At 41.9% G+C, this 15,872-nt stretch overlaps 1 protein-coding gene across 1 annotated transcript in view; it reads right to left on the reverse strand.

Moving 5' to 3' along the window:
• The window catches only part of PI4KA (phosphatidylinositol 4-kinase alpha), a gene marked incomplete at its 5' end in the record, with an annotated part of 118,694 nt that overhangs the window by 101,967 nt on the left and 855 nt on the right, over positions 1-15,872 (reverse strand). The window contains 2 exons of the mRNA XM_080918640.1: positions 3,595-3,688; positions 6,062-6,178. Of these exons, the coding sequence (XP_080774766.1) occupies positions 3,595-3,688; positions 6,062-6,178 (211 nt within the window). The remainder of the gene's footprint in view (positions 1-3,594; positions 3,689-6,061; positions 6,179-15,872) is intronic.

Below are 15,872 nucleotides of genomic sequence, written 5' to 3' on the forward strand. Positions count from 1 at the left end.
ACCTTGTAGTAGGAATGCTGAGATTTCTGTGGCCTGACTGACCAAATCTAGCTTTTACAATGGTTCTATGGTCTGAACTCTGGGCATGAAGCTTGTGTAGCCACCTCCCTGACCCAACCTTGAACTTGTGATCTTCCTTTCTCTACCTCCTAAGTGCTGCTGAGATTACACATTTGATAATGGGATTACTGGTAACAAATTTTTTGGGAATGGATTATTAGTTCCATTCCTAGTTCATGTGGTGCTGGAGATAAAATCCAAGGCCTCAAGAATGTTGGAGGCAAGCATTCTAACAAGTGAGCCATATCTGCAGCCCAAGAGATAAACCTAAATAGAGTATAAACAATGGTATATGAATGTTAACCGTCAAATTCATACTCATATCATTTTTAGCAGAACAAAGCATAAACAACACACATTCATATTGTGTTAGAGATTGACCCAGAGTCTCAGACCTGGAACTACACACTTGACTATGGAACCACATACCCTCAGCATGCCCCTAAAATTTTAAATCCTTTTCAAATTAAGCCTAACGGCAGGGCAGGGAAATTCCTCAAAGCAAGTAGGCTGGAAGGAGTACCTTATCTAAAACACCAAAAACTATTCTTCTGCAACCTTTCTACCAGGTGTCCCTTCAAATGTTAGAACTTCCACTATGGTTTCAATAATGCTCATTGTGTGCTATGTAAATAATGTAGTGTAATGATTACATGCAATAATGTAATCAATTAATTCTGAGTCAAAGACATGCAAATATCTACTTTTTCATGGATATAGTCTCAGTTATGATATGGAAAACTATTAGAATTCTACTAGAATTTTAAAATGCCACCTGGTATCTCTGAAACCTATGTGAGCATCAGAATCACTTTGGGGTTTACTATAATTTAGATTGCACACTTTAGAAACCATTACTCTAGATTTTAGCAGCATTAGCACTAGTTCTACTGCCAGGAAAATTAAAAAAGGAAGGCAGCAGTTTGAGACACAGGTCAGTAAGAACGTACCAAGCATGAGGAGCTGAGCTTGATCCCTAGTAACCACTCGAAGAGCTGGCATGGCAGCACACATAATTCCAGTGCCATCGAGGCAGAGACAACAAACGGAAGGGTCCCTGAGGTTTGCTATCCAGCCAGCCAGCCAAGTATTCTTGTTGAGTTCCAAGATGGTTAGAACCATCTTATCAATATACAGATACACACACGGACACACGTGGGCACACAAAGACACCTCACACTTGCTATACCCCCCACATATCTTCCTCACTCCACATTATCCCCCAAGCCTCCAAACATACACACACACTCAGTGGTGAAGCATATAATTAGCATGCACGAGGCACTGGGTTCAGTCTCCAGTACACACATAAATCCTATAAAATTATATATTTCTAACATCAAATTTTTCATTTTAACATGAATCTGTATATATAAAAGTATCTTTAAAAGTTTTATTTACATTCATAAATGACATGTATATGATGACTGTCAGACCGAGACAGATGACTCAGCAGTTAAGACGCATCCTGCTTTCTCAGGAAGCCATGTCTGAGTGCACACACTGGCCATGCTCACCACCATCCTTCCATTCCAGGAGCTCTGGGACTGAGGACATGGCACTCTCAAGTACATATCACACCCATATCTTCCATAAAAGATGGAAATTAAAATTAAAAATGAAAGAGTATCAATATATGCTGAGACTGTACTTCTCAATCTAGGTAACAGTTACATGCACAAACTTCTATTTATCATGGTCCTTTGAACTGTGGAAACATTCATAACTTGAGGATTCAGTTTTAGGCATGGCAGGTAACTTAAAGGGCTAAAAATCTACAGATGAGGAGGTGTACAGGCACAAGATGTTTATGATAACAGCAAAATGCCTTTGGCGGAGTGAGCCCTTTAACAAGTTAGGGCAGCCTCCCTACTGCGAAAAAACTCAATGTTTTCATTACCTCCCATCAGGACACACCCAAAGGTTTTATATAAAGCACTACAAACTACAAAGAAAGTTTTTTTGTAATTTTTAAGTTTTTTGGGAATCCTAAAATGCTGGAAGTATTTCAGGCTGAGTGAGAGCTTCAGGATGTCAGGACACAACATTAGTGCTGTAGCTAACACAAACTTGGTACAGAGTGGACCTATGACTACTTCACAAAGACAGACAGACAGACAGGAAGGAAGAAGAGAAGGGGAGGGGAGAGGGAGGAAGGACAAGGAAGAAGGGAAAGTACATGAAGGAGGGCAGCAGAGAGAATGTGGGACAAGGCTGTGACTTTCCCTTCCACACCCCAACCCCCAAAATCCAAAATAAAACATCAGTTTAAAAGAGTGTGCCCATGCCGGTGTTGGCGCGCACCTTTAATCCAGCACGTGGGAGGCAGAGGCAGGTGGAACTCTCAGTTTGAGGCCAGCCTGGTCTACACAGCTAGTTCCAAGACAGCAAGGACTACACAGAGAAACCCTGTCTCAAAAAAACCCAGGTAGACAGACAGATAAGTAAACTTTTTTTTTAAAATGCATATGATTCATTCCTTTTTTTTCCTTATTTGTTCCTTGCTTTGTTTCTTTGTTTGGGTTTTTTGAGACTAGAGTTTCTTTGTGTAGCACTGACTGTCCTGGAAGTCACTCTGTAGACCAGGCTGGCCTCAAACTCAGAGATCCTCCTGCCTCTGCCTCCCATGTGCTGGGTTTGAAGGTGTGTGCCACAACACCCAGTTTGAATTCATCCTATTTCTAAATGTGCTTAAGGTCAATTGAAGGCCAGGGAGATAGCTCAGTAGGTAAAGCTCTTCCCACCAAGTTCCATAACCAGAGTTTAACCTCTGGGACCTATATGGTAGAAGGAAAGAATCAATTCCTAAGTTTCCTCTGACCTCCAGATGCACATCGTGGCACACAAAATCAATTAATATAATGTTTTGTTTTGTTTTTGTTTTTGAAGACAGGGTTTCTCTGTGTAGCCTATCTTGGAACTTGCTTTATAGACGAGGCTAGCCTTAAATAAAGATCCATCTGCCTGTGCCTCCCAAGTGCTAGGATTAAAGGTGTGAGCCATGCCAGGCATAATCTTTTAAAGTAGGAGTTTAGCTGAGGCTTAACAGCAACAAAAATGATAAAACTATTTCTAGTGAGCAATTCTGGTTGTGTCCTCAAATCCACCTCCCCCTTTTGAAACAGCAGTATTGTAACATGGAGAACTGACCTTCCTCTAGAAGTGAATCTGTTAGCTTTGGGGCAGATGGTTGGTTTGGGGATGGACAGGTGCAGATGGCACAACTGGAGCCAGGGACACATAAGCATGAAAGTTTCTGACAGTCTCAAAAGGATTTGCTCATTCCCCCAAGAGTCACTAGAAAGCTGCAGGCTGAGCGTCCTTCTCCTTTCACCCATGGGCTCTAGACAGCAGTGAGTAAGGTCAGCCACATCTGCAACTGGCAATTAAGGTGTTCCACATCTGCTGAGACCTGCCAAAAGCTGTCTAATTTCCAAGTTTGTTTCTCTCTCTCTCTCTCTCTCTCTCTCTCTCTCTCTCTCTCTCTCTCTCTTTCTCTCTCTCACATTCAGGATAAATATCACACAAAATTACCTCTGCCTTTCCGAGCTGTGCTTTCTTCTACCCAATACACTTTTGGAAGACCTCGGAGGAGTCGAAGAAGATAAGGAACAATACAATCTTTGTGCTAAAAAACAAACAAAAAATTATGTTTGATAAGTGACTAAGCAGATAAGCACAAAGATTAAGCAAGATATATGTAATAATCTCGGATTCTCCAGGAATAATGTAAAGTACCCGGCCATTCACACGCATCCCAGTCCAGAAGATAACACAGTCTCCGCCCTGTGCCGTGTAAAATGTAGCCAAGGGGGCTTCTCTGAAGGACTCTCTAGAAGGTACCCGAAAGCAAGTACTTACATCTGCTGTCAACAGCAGGAGTACAGATGTCCCCAAACCACCTATGAATCTAAGACAAGATTCTTGGGACTAAAGGGTCCCTGACAGGCCACAAGCTTCTGGACTTGACATTTCCTCTCTTCTTACCCCGGCCTCTTCCTCTACTGCCATTAAACCGTGTGCTTTGTGTTCCCTCTGAGGTCTTGAAAGCTGAACATTAGACTTTAAAGGCTAATAGCACCCAATGAAAGAAACAGCTTTCCTCCTAAATCATTCATTCATTCATTCAATTTTATTTTGAGACAGGGTGTCACTATGTAGCCCTGGATAGCCTGAAATGCTGTAGACCAGGCTGAGCATAGTTAACTGAGTGAGATCTGTCTCCCAAGTGCTAGGATTACAGGTGTGAGCTACCACTTGTGCTTGGCACCCAGCTGTCAAGCATCCAATGCCCAATGAACGAAAGCCATGATTATTCTAAGCTTGATCTAAATACGGCTTTATATGCAAAAAGGAAAAAAAATCTGACAATGATAAAAGGTAGTGGCTAGAACATCCGTCTAGAACCACAGACACTCAACTCCAAAGGCTGCACTGCACAGCTCCTGCAGAGGAGCTGGGGCTCCCCCACATAATGCAGTGGCTTTAGTAGTACTCAGGCAGTACTCCACCTCCATTGCTTGGGGCACACCTGCTGCTCTGACGGCTCAGAAGAGACTTGGAGGTGGCCAATACATCCGGGACAGAGTCAAGCAGTACAGACTAGAGTGAACCAAGGCAAGAGACATGGCCTTGGCCTTCTCCAGGTCTAGTAAAGCATCCTGGGGTCCATCTGTATCCATGAGTGCACAGGTGGCCCTGGCAGTCCAGGTAAACTGTCATGTGTCTGTGTCGACCCCACACCTCTGCTCACTCCTTACCTAGAAGCCAAACTGCAAGAGACAGAGTTTGTACTTTTTTCTTCCTTGCCATCTTAAAAAAGTCAGGTATATGTTTGGGATTTACAAGAAACTCTGCCAAGTCATGCATATGCCAAATATATTTTAAGGACAAATCAAAACTGGAATGGGCAAGGGCACAACTGAGTGGCACAGGGCCTGCCTGGTGAATGCAAGGCTGAGCGCAGGGACAACACTGCAGAAAAAGTCATAGATTCGGTCGAAATACAGAACAGGTGTGAAACATGTGTGAAAAAGTCATAGATTCGGTCGAAATACAGAACAGGTGTGTACACATGCCTGAAATTCCAACAGTGGAGAAACTAAAGCTGGAGAACCTTACTACATTCAGCCTGATCTACACAACTAGTTCCAGGCAAGTCTTTATCTACAATAATAATAAAAATGCTTATTGGAGTATAATTTCTAGGAAGTGCAGGCCTAATGGTTTTAGATGAATATTCAAATATATAACATTATTTTCCTAACATAACAATCAAACTTAGAATTCAAAATTAGTATCTAGAAATGATAAACAACATATAAATGAATTCGAATTGATATCCAATGATCAAAAATTTGCTTCAATTAGTGTTGACAATTATAAAAAAGAGAGAGAGAAACAGCAGTACACCATTTTCCACTGTAGTAACAAGACTGGGGTTTAATCCCTATCAAAAAACTATTAATTTTTATTTATTACTCAAATTTTATTTCTATTCAGTTTTGATATTATATGACTAATGAACTATATGCCAAAAGAACATTTTACCTACTATAAAAAAAAAAAAAAACAAGTCTACTTTGTAAAATATGCAATTAGGTCTCAAAAGAATTTTATCCCTAACTTTTAAGATAGTTAAAAAACTTTAGCATTTCTTTTAAAGAATCATTTAAGTTGGTTGGGCATGGTGATGTGAGCCTTAAACCTCTGTACCCAGGAGGTGGAGGCAGATTCCTGTGTGTTTGACACAGCCTGGGCTACACAGTTAATACAAGACCACCAGCCATGTAACGATCCTTCCTCTAAACAAAGATTTGGTATGTTTCCTCAGATCAATGCCACTGCCCCATTTACCCCATCTTGCACGCCCCTCAGCACTTTGATTAGGTTGGGACTCACACTTCTAGCTGGAATATACACAATATATACACAATACAAATGTGGATTCTCATTACACCCCCTTTACATTATTGAAATTATAAACTTAGTAAAGGCTCACCTGAAGATCAGACTCAATGAGAAAAATGCCCAATGCAATCACTGCATCTCTCCGTCTTTCATCTAGTTGGAAGATTCCATGGAAATCTACTGGGCACATGCACAGCAGCTTTTGAACCTAGAAAATAAGATTTAAGACAAAACACAGGGGCTGAAGGAATGGCTCAGCACTTAGAGCAGCTGGGTGGTTTGTAACTCTAGCTCCAGGGTAATCCAACTACATTGTATTTGCAGGCATATGTATACACATAGACAATTAAAAAATAATAAAATAATAATAATAAAATAATAAAATAAGTCTTTAACAAAAACAAAACAAAGGGTTGGAGAAATAGCTCAGTGGCACATACTGCTCTTGCAGAGGACCTGGTTAGGTGGCTTAGAACTAACAGTAACTCCAGTTACTGTCAGCCTCATCTACATACATGAGACCCTGTCTTTAAAAGGGGGTTGGGCTAGAGAGATAGCTTAGCAGCTAAGGACACATGCTGCTTCTCATGACCCAGCTTTAATTCCCAGCACATATACAGATGGCTTACGGCAGCCTGTAACACTAGTTCCAGGATATCTGACACCCTGAGGCATCTTTACCTTGTATTCACATGCACATCCAGATCTCCTCCCCTATACATAACCAAAAATAAATAAGCATTTGTGGTAATACTTTGACCTGATCCTTTACAGAAACACAAAAGCAAGGAGAAAGTCGGGACACTGAGCAGAAAAGCCATATGAGAATCAACCCTAACAAGCTGTGGGAAACTGAGTAGGTCAAAGGAAAGCTACAATAGCAGCACTGCTTCCAGCACAACTTTTGTTACTTGAAACCTCTGAGAGAGTCCTTGCACAGATACAATTCTCTGGGAACTAAAAGCTAAGCTTAAAGAACCAGTGGTATGAGTTTCATTGCTAAACCTTTTTTTTAAGACAAGGCCTCTCTATGCCAGTGGTTGTCAACCACTGGGTTGAAACCCCCGGAGTAGTGTCCAACAACCCATTCATAGGGGTAGCCTAAGGCCATCAAAAAAACAGGAATTTTTCATTATAATTCATAACAGTAGCAAAATTATAGTTATGAAGTAGCAACAAAATAGTTTTATGGTTGAAGGCCACCACAACATGAGGATCTGTATCCGAGCTGTACTGTAACTTACTATGTAGAGCAGGCCGGCCTCTAACTCAGGGATCTGCCTGCTGGGATTATAGGTGTACATCACTACCCTGGCTAAACCTGTTTGTTTTGTTTTTCCAAGTGTCTTTCTCAAGTGTACATAGAACTAACATTTTCTAAGTGCTTTAACCCATCACAACAGACAAGGTAACTGTGACGTGATATACATAGTCTAAGACAGAAATTTCATTAAAAATATTCTCTTAAGGCTGATGAGATGGCTCAGTGGGTGAAGGCACTTGTTGCCAAGCCTGGCAATGTGCATCCAAGTCCTCAGGACACACATGGTGGAAAGAAGGAACTGACCCTAGAATGTTGTCCCTTGTCTTCTATATACATGCCATGAAAACACACACACAAGGGCGCACAAATATATATATACTGATACATAAATAGACGAATGTAATAAAATTGTTAATGTTCTTATGGTCATCTACAGGTAGATGTATTTTCTTCTGCAATTTAACATGCCTCTTCTACATTTCACACAGGCAGTACTATATCTGCTTTAACCTAGTCAAAAGCTAGAAACCATAGTTTACATGCCTTCCTTCCCTGTGCTGGCTGATCTAGACCAGCTTGACACACAAACTAGAGTTATTTGAAAAGAGAGAACCTCAATTGAAACGATGCCTCCATTTGATCTGCTGTAAGGCATTTTCTTAGTGATTGATGGGAAGGGCTCAGCCCATCATGGGTGGTGCCATCCCTGTGCTAGTGATTCTGGGGTCTATAAGAAAGCAAGCTGAGAAAGCCAGAGGAAGCAAGCCAGTAAGCAGCACCTCTCCATGGCCTCTGCATTAGCTCCTGCCTCCAGGTTCCTGCCCTGTTGGAGTTCCTGTCCTGACTTCCTTTGATGGTGAACTGTACCATGAAAGTGTAAGACAAATAAGCTCCTCCCCAACTTGCTCATTGATCACGATGTTTCACTGAAGCAATAAAACCCTAACTAGGACACCTGCCTCCAATTTGTTAAGTCCTGTTCAAGTATCTGACAGGACGGTCGGCACAGACATGTATACATATGATTCCCAGTACACCCATTCCAATGGACAACTGTACAACAGGGAGTACTCAGTTTTACTTCAGCTCCTTCCCTTCTCTAAGTGACCGGTGAGCAAGTAAGGTTGTTCACTGTGTAAAGAACGGTGGCTGCTAAGCCTGACAACCTGAGTTCAATCCCTGGGTGCACAGAAATAGAATCAACTCCAGGCAAGTTGACTTCCCCATTACTGCCACAGCTTGAGTCTCCCCCATCCTCAGTAAATGTGAAATGTAATAACTTTAATAAATGTTAAACCTGCCAAACCCTTCTGTATTTGCCTTCTTCTGTAAAAAGTAGACAAATGGATGAGTACACCTACATACAGATACACAAACTCTTACTCATACCTTAAAATTATATAAAATCAAATCTCTTCTGAGCCTTGAGCTTTTACCTGTAGTTATGAAGTTATGGAGCTATAAGATATGGATCTCTTGTCCTAAGAAAACAGAAAAAAATACAAAACCACTATTTCATACACTAGGCAAGTAGCATGAGACTACAATGTCTGACAGGGAATAACAATATGAGCCCTATCCCTGCTCTAGATCTCTGCAGTAAACCCTTGACTACAAGCTGGGAAGTGCATCTCAAGCAGATGTTGACCTCACTGAATACCAAGACAGAAATAGACTAGAAATCTTGAAAACCAAGCACAATAGAAATAAAGCCCCAGATATGCTGTAGTCGTTGTGAATGCAAAATAGATGGTGAGGTGAAGAACAAGAACTGTGAGCTGAAGAGTTCGCAGCGTTCACAAGAACTGATCCTGTCACCCAAGGTACAAAGTTCTCCGAACATTAGGCAGAAACTGCAGTAGTGGAATAAAAGCTACTTTAGACATTCTCTAACAAAGTTTGAAAACCAGCCTCAAACCTGGGTGTGGCAGCACAGGACTGCAATTAGCCCTCAAGAGGCACTTGCCTAGCATGTGTGAAGCACCACAAAAATAAATAAATTCCTCCAGTTACAGACTGTGTAACAAGCACACAGTCTACCAAGGAAAGTTCCATCTGTCCCTAATACCTCAGTGTTATTAAGTAGCAGATCAATAGCTAAGATCCTAAAGACTGGCGTTCTAACTGAAGAAACAGAAGTCATTCTAGGTCCTAGGGAAAGGACTCTGGAAAAGGTCTCCTGAGGGCAGGAGCAAGAATACAAGGTAAGGAAAGCTGCCAACTGTGCAGCTTGTCCAGGACTCTCGGTGACACAGAATTAGGAGTCCCACTGGTGTGACATGGACCAGTAGGTCGCTCTATTTCCTGGGAGCAGCTGAAGCAGGGCCAGGTGGAGTCAGGAAGGTATAGGAGCCTGGAGACCAGCCTCCATGATGACTCCATCACTGAAAAGCCTGCTTCTTCTTTATCCCTCCTCTCCTCCTTCTCCTGGAGAGCAAGAGCTGAGGCCTGAGGAGAACTTAGTCTCAAAAATCTTCACAGAAAGTATTCTTGATGGTGGTAAAGATTTTTGAGACCCAAGTCTTATAAGAAAGAAGTTAAAGTTCACATAGGAATCAAAATATTCTTAAAATATTTTAGAGTGGCTGGAGAGATGACTCCGCTGTTAAGATCACTGTCTGCTCTTCCAGAGGTCCTGAGTTCAATTCCCAGCAACCACATGGTGGCTCACAACCATCTGTAATGAGATCTAATGTCCTATTCTGGTGTGTCTGAAGACAGCTACAGTGTACCCATATACATGAAATAAATAAATAGTATTTTAGAGTTCTAAGCTGAGGATGTAGCTCAGTTGGGAGTACCTGCTTGCTTAGGAAGGATGAAGCCCTGGGTTCCAACCGTAACACTGTATAAAACAGGCCTGGTTATACATACCTGTTTTCCTACCACTTAGGGTACATCTAGCACATCTAAGAGCCTTATGGTTAGTTCCCAAATATGGTAGCAGTCTGAGTGACAGGTCAGGATACCTCAGTAGGTAGATACTAACAATAAGTTTAACTTGCTGCTGGTTAGACAAATCACCAAATTAGAACTGTTTCTTATTTTCTTAGGCTCCCGCATGCCAGTAAATAGAAGTAGCTTAATAAATGCTTTCTGAATTAATGATTTAAGTAATTAGAGAAAAAAATATAATGAGCAGTCTCAGGGTGGTCTCATAACTGTGGCATACAGAGGGACAAATGGGGAAAAGTGTGTTATCAAGGTGCCTCAGGTGCCAGACATGTCAGAGTTGCCTACACTAACAAGGGCTAAGCTCAGGTGGCAGGTCTAGTTTCAAGCACTGACACCTATCTGAAAGAAGGTGAAAAAGAGAAAACAGAGCTGGGGGCAGGCAGATGGCTGCTTGGTAAAGAGCACTGAAAGTTCTTGCAGATTCCCAGCACCTGCATGGCAGATCACAGCCATCCGCAACTCCGGACCCAAGGAGAACCAATGCCTTCTTCTGGCCTCTGAGGGCACCTAGCATGTACACAGTACACATACACACAGGCAAGACACCCACCGTGTAAGAAAGAAAGGAAGAAAGGGAGGGTGGAAAGAAGGGAGAGAGGAAGGGAGGGAGGAGTGTCGGTTTCTCAGCACCGATCTTCACATTGTCTCCATTTTTGCTGTCCTAGGAAAGCCTTTAAGATCCTCTGAGATTTTCCCTCCTAAAATGGCTAAGGGCTTCTTATCAACTATTTTAAAGTAGATGGATGAAGTAAGCAGGTGAACCTGCTAGAACTAAACACCACAGCAATCTCTATCCTAATACAACCTCAAGACCTCAGACGAGGGCTAGGCACAGCAGAAGCAGGAGGACAAACTGCCCAAATTGAAGGCCAGCCTAATCTACATAGCAAGGATTACATTCCTAATCTTCATGCCTGCCAGGACTATAGTGGTGAGAAAAATAAAGCAATGCACACACAGAAAAGCAAAGCAAAATGATTCAAGATGATTCCAGTAACTCACAATAAACATCGAACAGCCACCTACAGAAACCTACTTTACAAACTTATCTCGGGGGTCCCTCAAAGTGCCCACAAACATACTGTTGTATTCACAGCTAAATGTATTTGTTATACTGAAAAACTGGAAGAAAGGAGAAAAGACACAGGTCCTATTGGGAAAATGCACAGACTTTCCTTATTTTTCTCCATCCTGTGAGGTTAAACACATGTGTTCCTTGCTACTACAAAAAAAAAAAAAAAAAAAAAAAAAGACAGTAGCTGGTATACCCAGAAGTTACTCTTATTACCTTAAGTCCAGCTTAAGTTTGGTGCAAAGAGCCAGGCCCATCTCATTAACCATTACATGCATAGAATGGCAAGTATACAAGCTGTGCCTGATACTGTAATTAACCTCTACCACCCAGTACTTCCTTCAAGTTATTTCACAGCCTATATACCAGACTTAGAACTGTGTGGCAAACCATCTGGACCAACAGTCCTCATTGTACAAGATCAGTGCATTCTGAAATACGACGGGTGCTGTCTGCCCAGACACAGAGACATCACTGAGAACTTTTAAGGATGAGCTTTCTTCTGGGTCATACCAACAGTGTGTTACTATGACATCAACACAGACAGCTGCTGCCACAGTTGAGGCTATTTCCACTAGCCACATCATTCAGAAGTCTGCAATCCTCAGCAACACCTTAACACACGGTCACAAGTGACCATACGGGTTAGCTGTTCACAGTAAGGTCAGAAATTTCACATTGTTTCCGTGCTAGTATCTGGCCCGCCAAAAAAGCAAAAGCAAATGTTGGATGAACTATTATTTCCTCTTATTTAGTCCACACATCCTGCTCTTGCTGATAAAAATCAACATAAAGTTTAGTAACTGACTACTTCATAGGCTGCAGTCTCTAGCCTCTCTGTTCTAAGACTGATGAAGCTGTGGCTATACTGCAAGCCCACCCAGCTAGAGAGGCTTCCCAGGAAACTGGTGATCCGACTGTCCAAACTGAATAAGAGAAAACGAAAAGAAACCCATGCTTCACTGAAGCTGGAGACATTAATCAGTGGTTAAAAGTACTGGCTGCTCTTCCAGAGGATGTGGGTTCAATTCCCAGCAGATACATGGTAGCTTACAACCATCTGTAACTCCAGTTCCAGAGGATCTGAAGGCCTCTTGTGGCCTCCACATGCACTAGACATGAATGTGGTGCATAGACACGCATGCATGCAAAATCCCCACACATGTAATGATTTTTATTTTTATTCTATTTTTTTTTTAAGTTTTGTTGTTTGAAGACAGGATTTCTCTGTGTAGTGCTGACTTTTCTGGTTAGCCACATAGACATCATTTGCCTAGCAACTATCAAACAGATCTCCAGAAGAAAAGAAGATATTTTACATGAATCAAATTCCATACACAGAGGTTTTAGGTACAACAAACCATGTTTATCAAATGGAATAGAGGTAACAGTTCAAATGCTCAATTTCTCAGATACCAGCCATGGGCCAAACTCACAAACCAACCCTGCAAAAACATTGGCCTTGGGTCTGTTCTCTTTTGCACAAGGTGATTTCTTAAGTATTTTCCAAATCAAGTATTTTTAGGGAACCTAGGGAAGTATCACTTAACTTTACATTATACTGTGGTCTTAATGACCCAAACAATTATGACAAAAAACAAAACTACCAAAGTTACTATTAAAGAATATCAAGGGCTGGAGAGATGGCTCTGTGGTTCAGAGCATTGGCTGCTCTTCCAGAGGTCCTGAGTTCAATTCCCAGACACCACATGGTGTCTCACAACCATCTGTAACGGGATCTGATGCCCTCTTCTGTGTGTCTGAAGACAGCTACAGTGTACTCACATACATGAAACAAACAAATCTGTAAAAATATTTACTTATTGAAAAGGGAAAAAAAGAATATTAAGGTCTTGGTTTGCATTGATTTGGTTAGTGGGAATCAAATCCAGGGCCTTGTTCGTGATAAGCAAGTATTCTACCAAGCACACTTTACTACTGGCCTACATCCAGAGTTCCCATAATGTCCTTTTAATTTTTTCTTTACGTTTATCTAGCGTGTATCTGTGTCTGTTGTTTCATTCACCTCCCATGTTTTTTGTGACTAATGAGCATAAGAAACAAGTTGAGTTCAAAGTGCACTTCTCAACTGCTGAATGAGAAAGAAAGCTATTACTGCTGGAGATGCAGGACAATTTTAAGAATCATCCACTTCAGGAGCTGGAGGGATGGCTTAGAAGTTAGAGGCATGGCTGGTCTTCCAGAAGATCTGGGTTTGATTCCCAGCGGTGGCTCATAAACCTATAACACCAGCTCCAGGGATTCTAATGCCTGCTTCTGGCCTGCATGGGCACACCATGCAAGTGGTACACAGCATATATGCAGGCCAAACACTCAAACGTATAATACAAAATTAAATAACCTCAAGAGTCATACAGTTCATATTGGCAAGATAACCAGTGGCCATTGTACCGACACTTGCCACCAAGCCTGAACACCTGAGTCCAGAACCCACGTGGTGGATGGCAAACCAGGTCCCACAGGTTCTGACTCCTCCAATCTCCACTTCTTTACATAAATGTAAACATGTTTGTTGTTGTTGTTTTGAGGTGTGATATTTTTATTTTATGTGCATTTATTTATAATTTATTTAAATTATATAAATATAATTTAAAATTATATTTATAATTTTATTTATATTTTGCTTATGTGTAGATCTGTGTATCATGTGCATACAGTATATCCATGGAGAACAAAAGAGAGCACTGAGACTTGAACCTGGATCCTCTAGGAGAACAGCAAGAGCTCTTATCTGCTAAAATATTTCTCAAGCTCATCATAGGATGGATTTTATTCATATCTTTTTATTGATCCTATTAGCACTCCTACCAAGTACTGTTCTGTGTTTTGGTTTTTGGTTTTTTTGCACAAGAGAATCAACATGTGGAACTGCCCTGTCCAGCTGTACTGTGTGATGGCACTCACCTTCAGCCCCGGCTCTTGGGAGGCAGGAGCAAGCGCGTGGGGCTCTGAGTTAAAGGCCAGCTTAATATACTCAGGAGTTCCAGAAAAGCCATATTGTGAAATTCAGTTATGTTGTGAGATCCTGTCTCCACCACAGGGAGGTGGGGGGAAGAAGGGATGTTTACTCAGTTAATACAGGTGCATGCAGTCAAGCCTGACAACCTGAGTCCGATCTCTGGGACCCACATGGTAGGAGGAGAGAGCTGATTCCTGTAAGTTCTGTCCTGTGACCTCCACATGCCCACTATAGCATACAACAAACAAACAAAGGTGACGGGCTGGACAGATGACTCAGCTCTTAGGAGCACTGGCTGCTCTTCCAGAGGACTCAGATTTGATTCCCTGCAGCCATGTGGCAGTTCACACAATTCCAGTTCCAAGGGAGTCAATGATGCCCTCTTCTGACCTCTGCAAGCACCAATACATATGGTGTGCAGAACGCATATACAGGCAAAACACTCATACACATAAAACAAAAAAGTTTAAAGATACAAGTAATAAGGAATAGAAATTTAGATGGTCTTACCATTCAAACTCATATTCAGACACACACACACACACACACACACACACACACACACACACACACACACACGCTGCTTGCCTTTCCCCACCTTGAGTCAGGATTTTGAAATGTTGCCTAAATTGTACCACAATTCCTAAACCATCTTTTTTTTTTTTTTTTTTTTTTTTAATTTAAAAATGTTATGGGCTGGAGAGATGGCTCAGAGGTTAAGAGCACTGACTGCTCTTCCAGAGGTCCGGAGTTCAATTCCCAGCAACCACATGGTGGTTCACAACCATCTGAAATGAGATCTGGCGCCCTCTTCTGGTATGTCTGAAGAAAGAGACAGTGTACTCACATATATGAAATAAATTTTTAAAAAAGAAATAAAAAATATTATTTTTGATTTGTGCTTGCATGGGCTTATGCATGCAGGTGCTCACAGACACCGGAAGAGGACTTTCTGATGCCCTGAAGCTGGAGTTACTTTCAAACAGGCCTAAGTTGCCAGACATGGGTACTGAGAAACCAACTCTGAAGGAACAGCAGCTGCTCAGCCACCTCTGCAGATGTGGGACTGTCCCTGAGGAGCATTACTACAGGTGCTACTATGTCCAGTTTCTATTCAGTCTTTAGCCAGAAGTCAGGTTGGCATCAGATCTTCCAGAACCTGTTCACCTTGCAGGTAAGCGATAATATCAAGTTTGAGAACGGACAAGGTCAAAGACCAGGTCACTCTGCCTTTCAGCTTTACCCAGCAGCAGGCAGGTGCGCATGACACCCAGGTTCTTTCCATCTTTCAGGAGGCTGAGTGGATAGACAGACAGCCCCCTCCCTTCCCTGTTAATCTACTGTGCTGAGTCTCTTCACACATTCCTGGGAGAAAAGCAGCTGGTCAGTATTGTTCATCCGCGCTGTGCCTGGCCTTAATATGTAAACTCATCAAAGCAAATAGGGTGTGAGCATGGACCTTTCTTCCCCTAGACTCAGCTCTGACTAAAGTCTGTCTTCTTCCTATCACAACATCCTTTTGTTGTGTGTTTTGGTTTTTTGCTAACAGTGGTTAGTCTCCTTAATCCTGGGGTTCTACCTTTCACCACCCACCCAGTTCACTTCCCATCCCAGCTCCAAGCATATCTTTT

The sequence above is a fragment of the Micromys minutus genome (genome assembly GCF_963924665.1).
Source record: "Micromys minutus genome assembly, chromosome: 7".
NCBI classification, from domain to species: domain Eukaryota; kingdom Metazoa; phylum Chordata; class Mammalia; order Rodentia; family Muridae; genus Micromys; species Micromys minutus.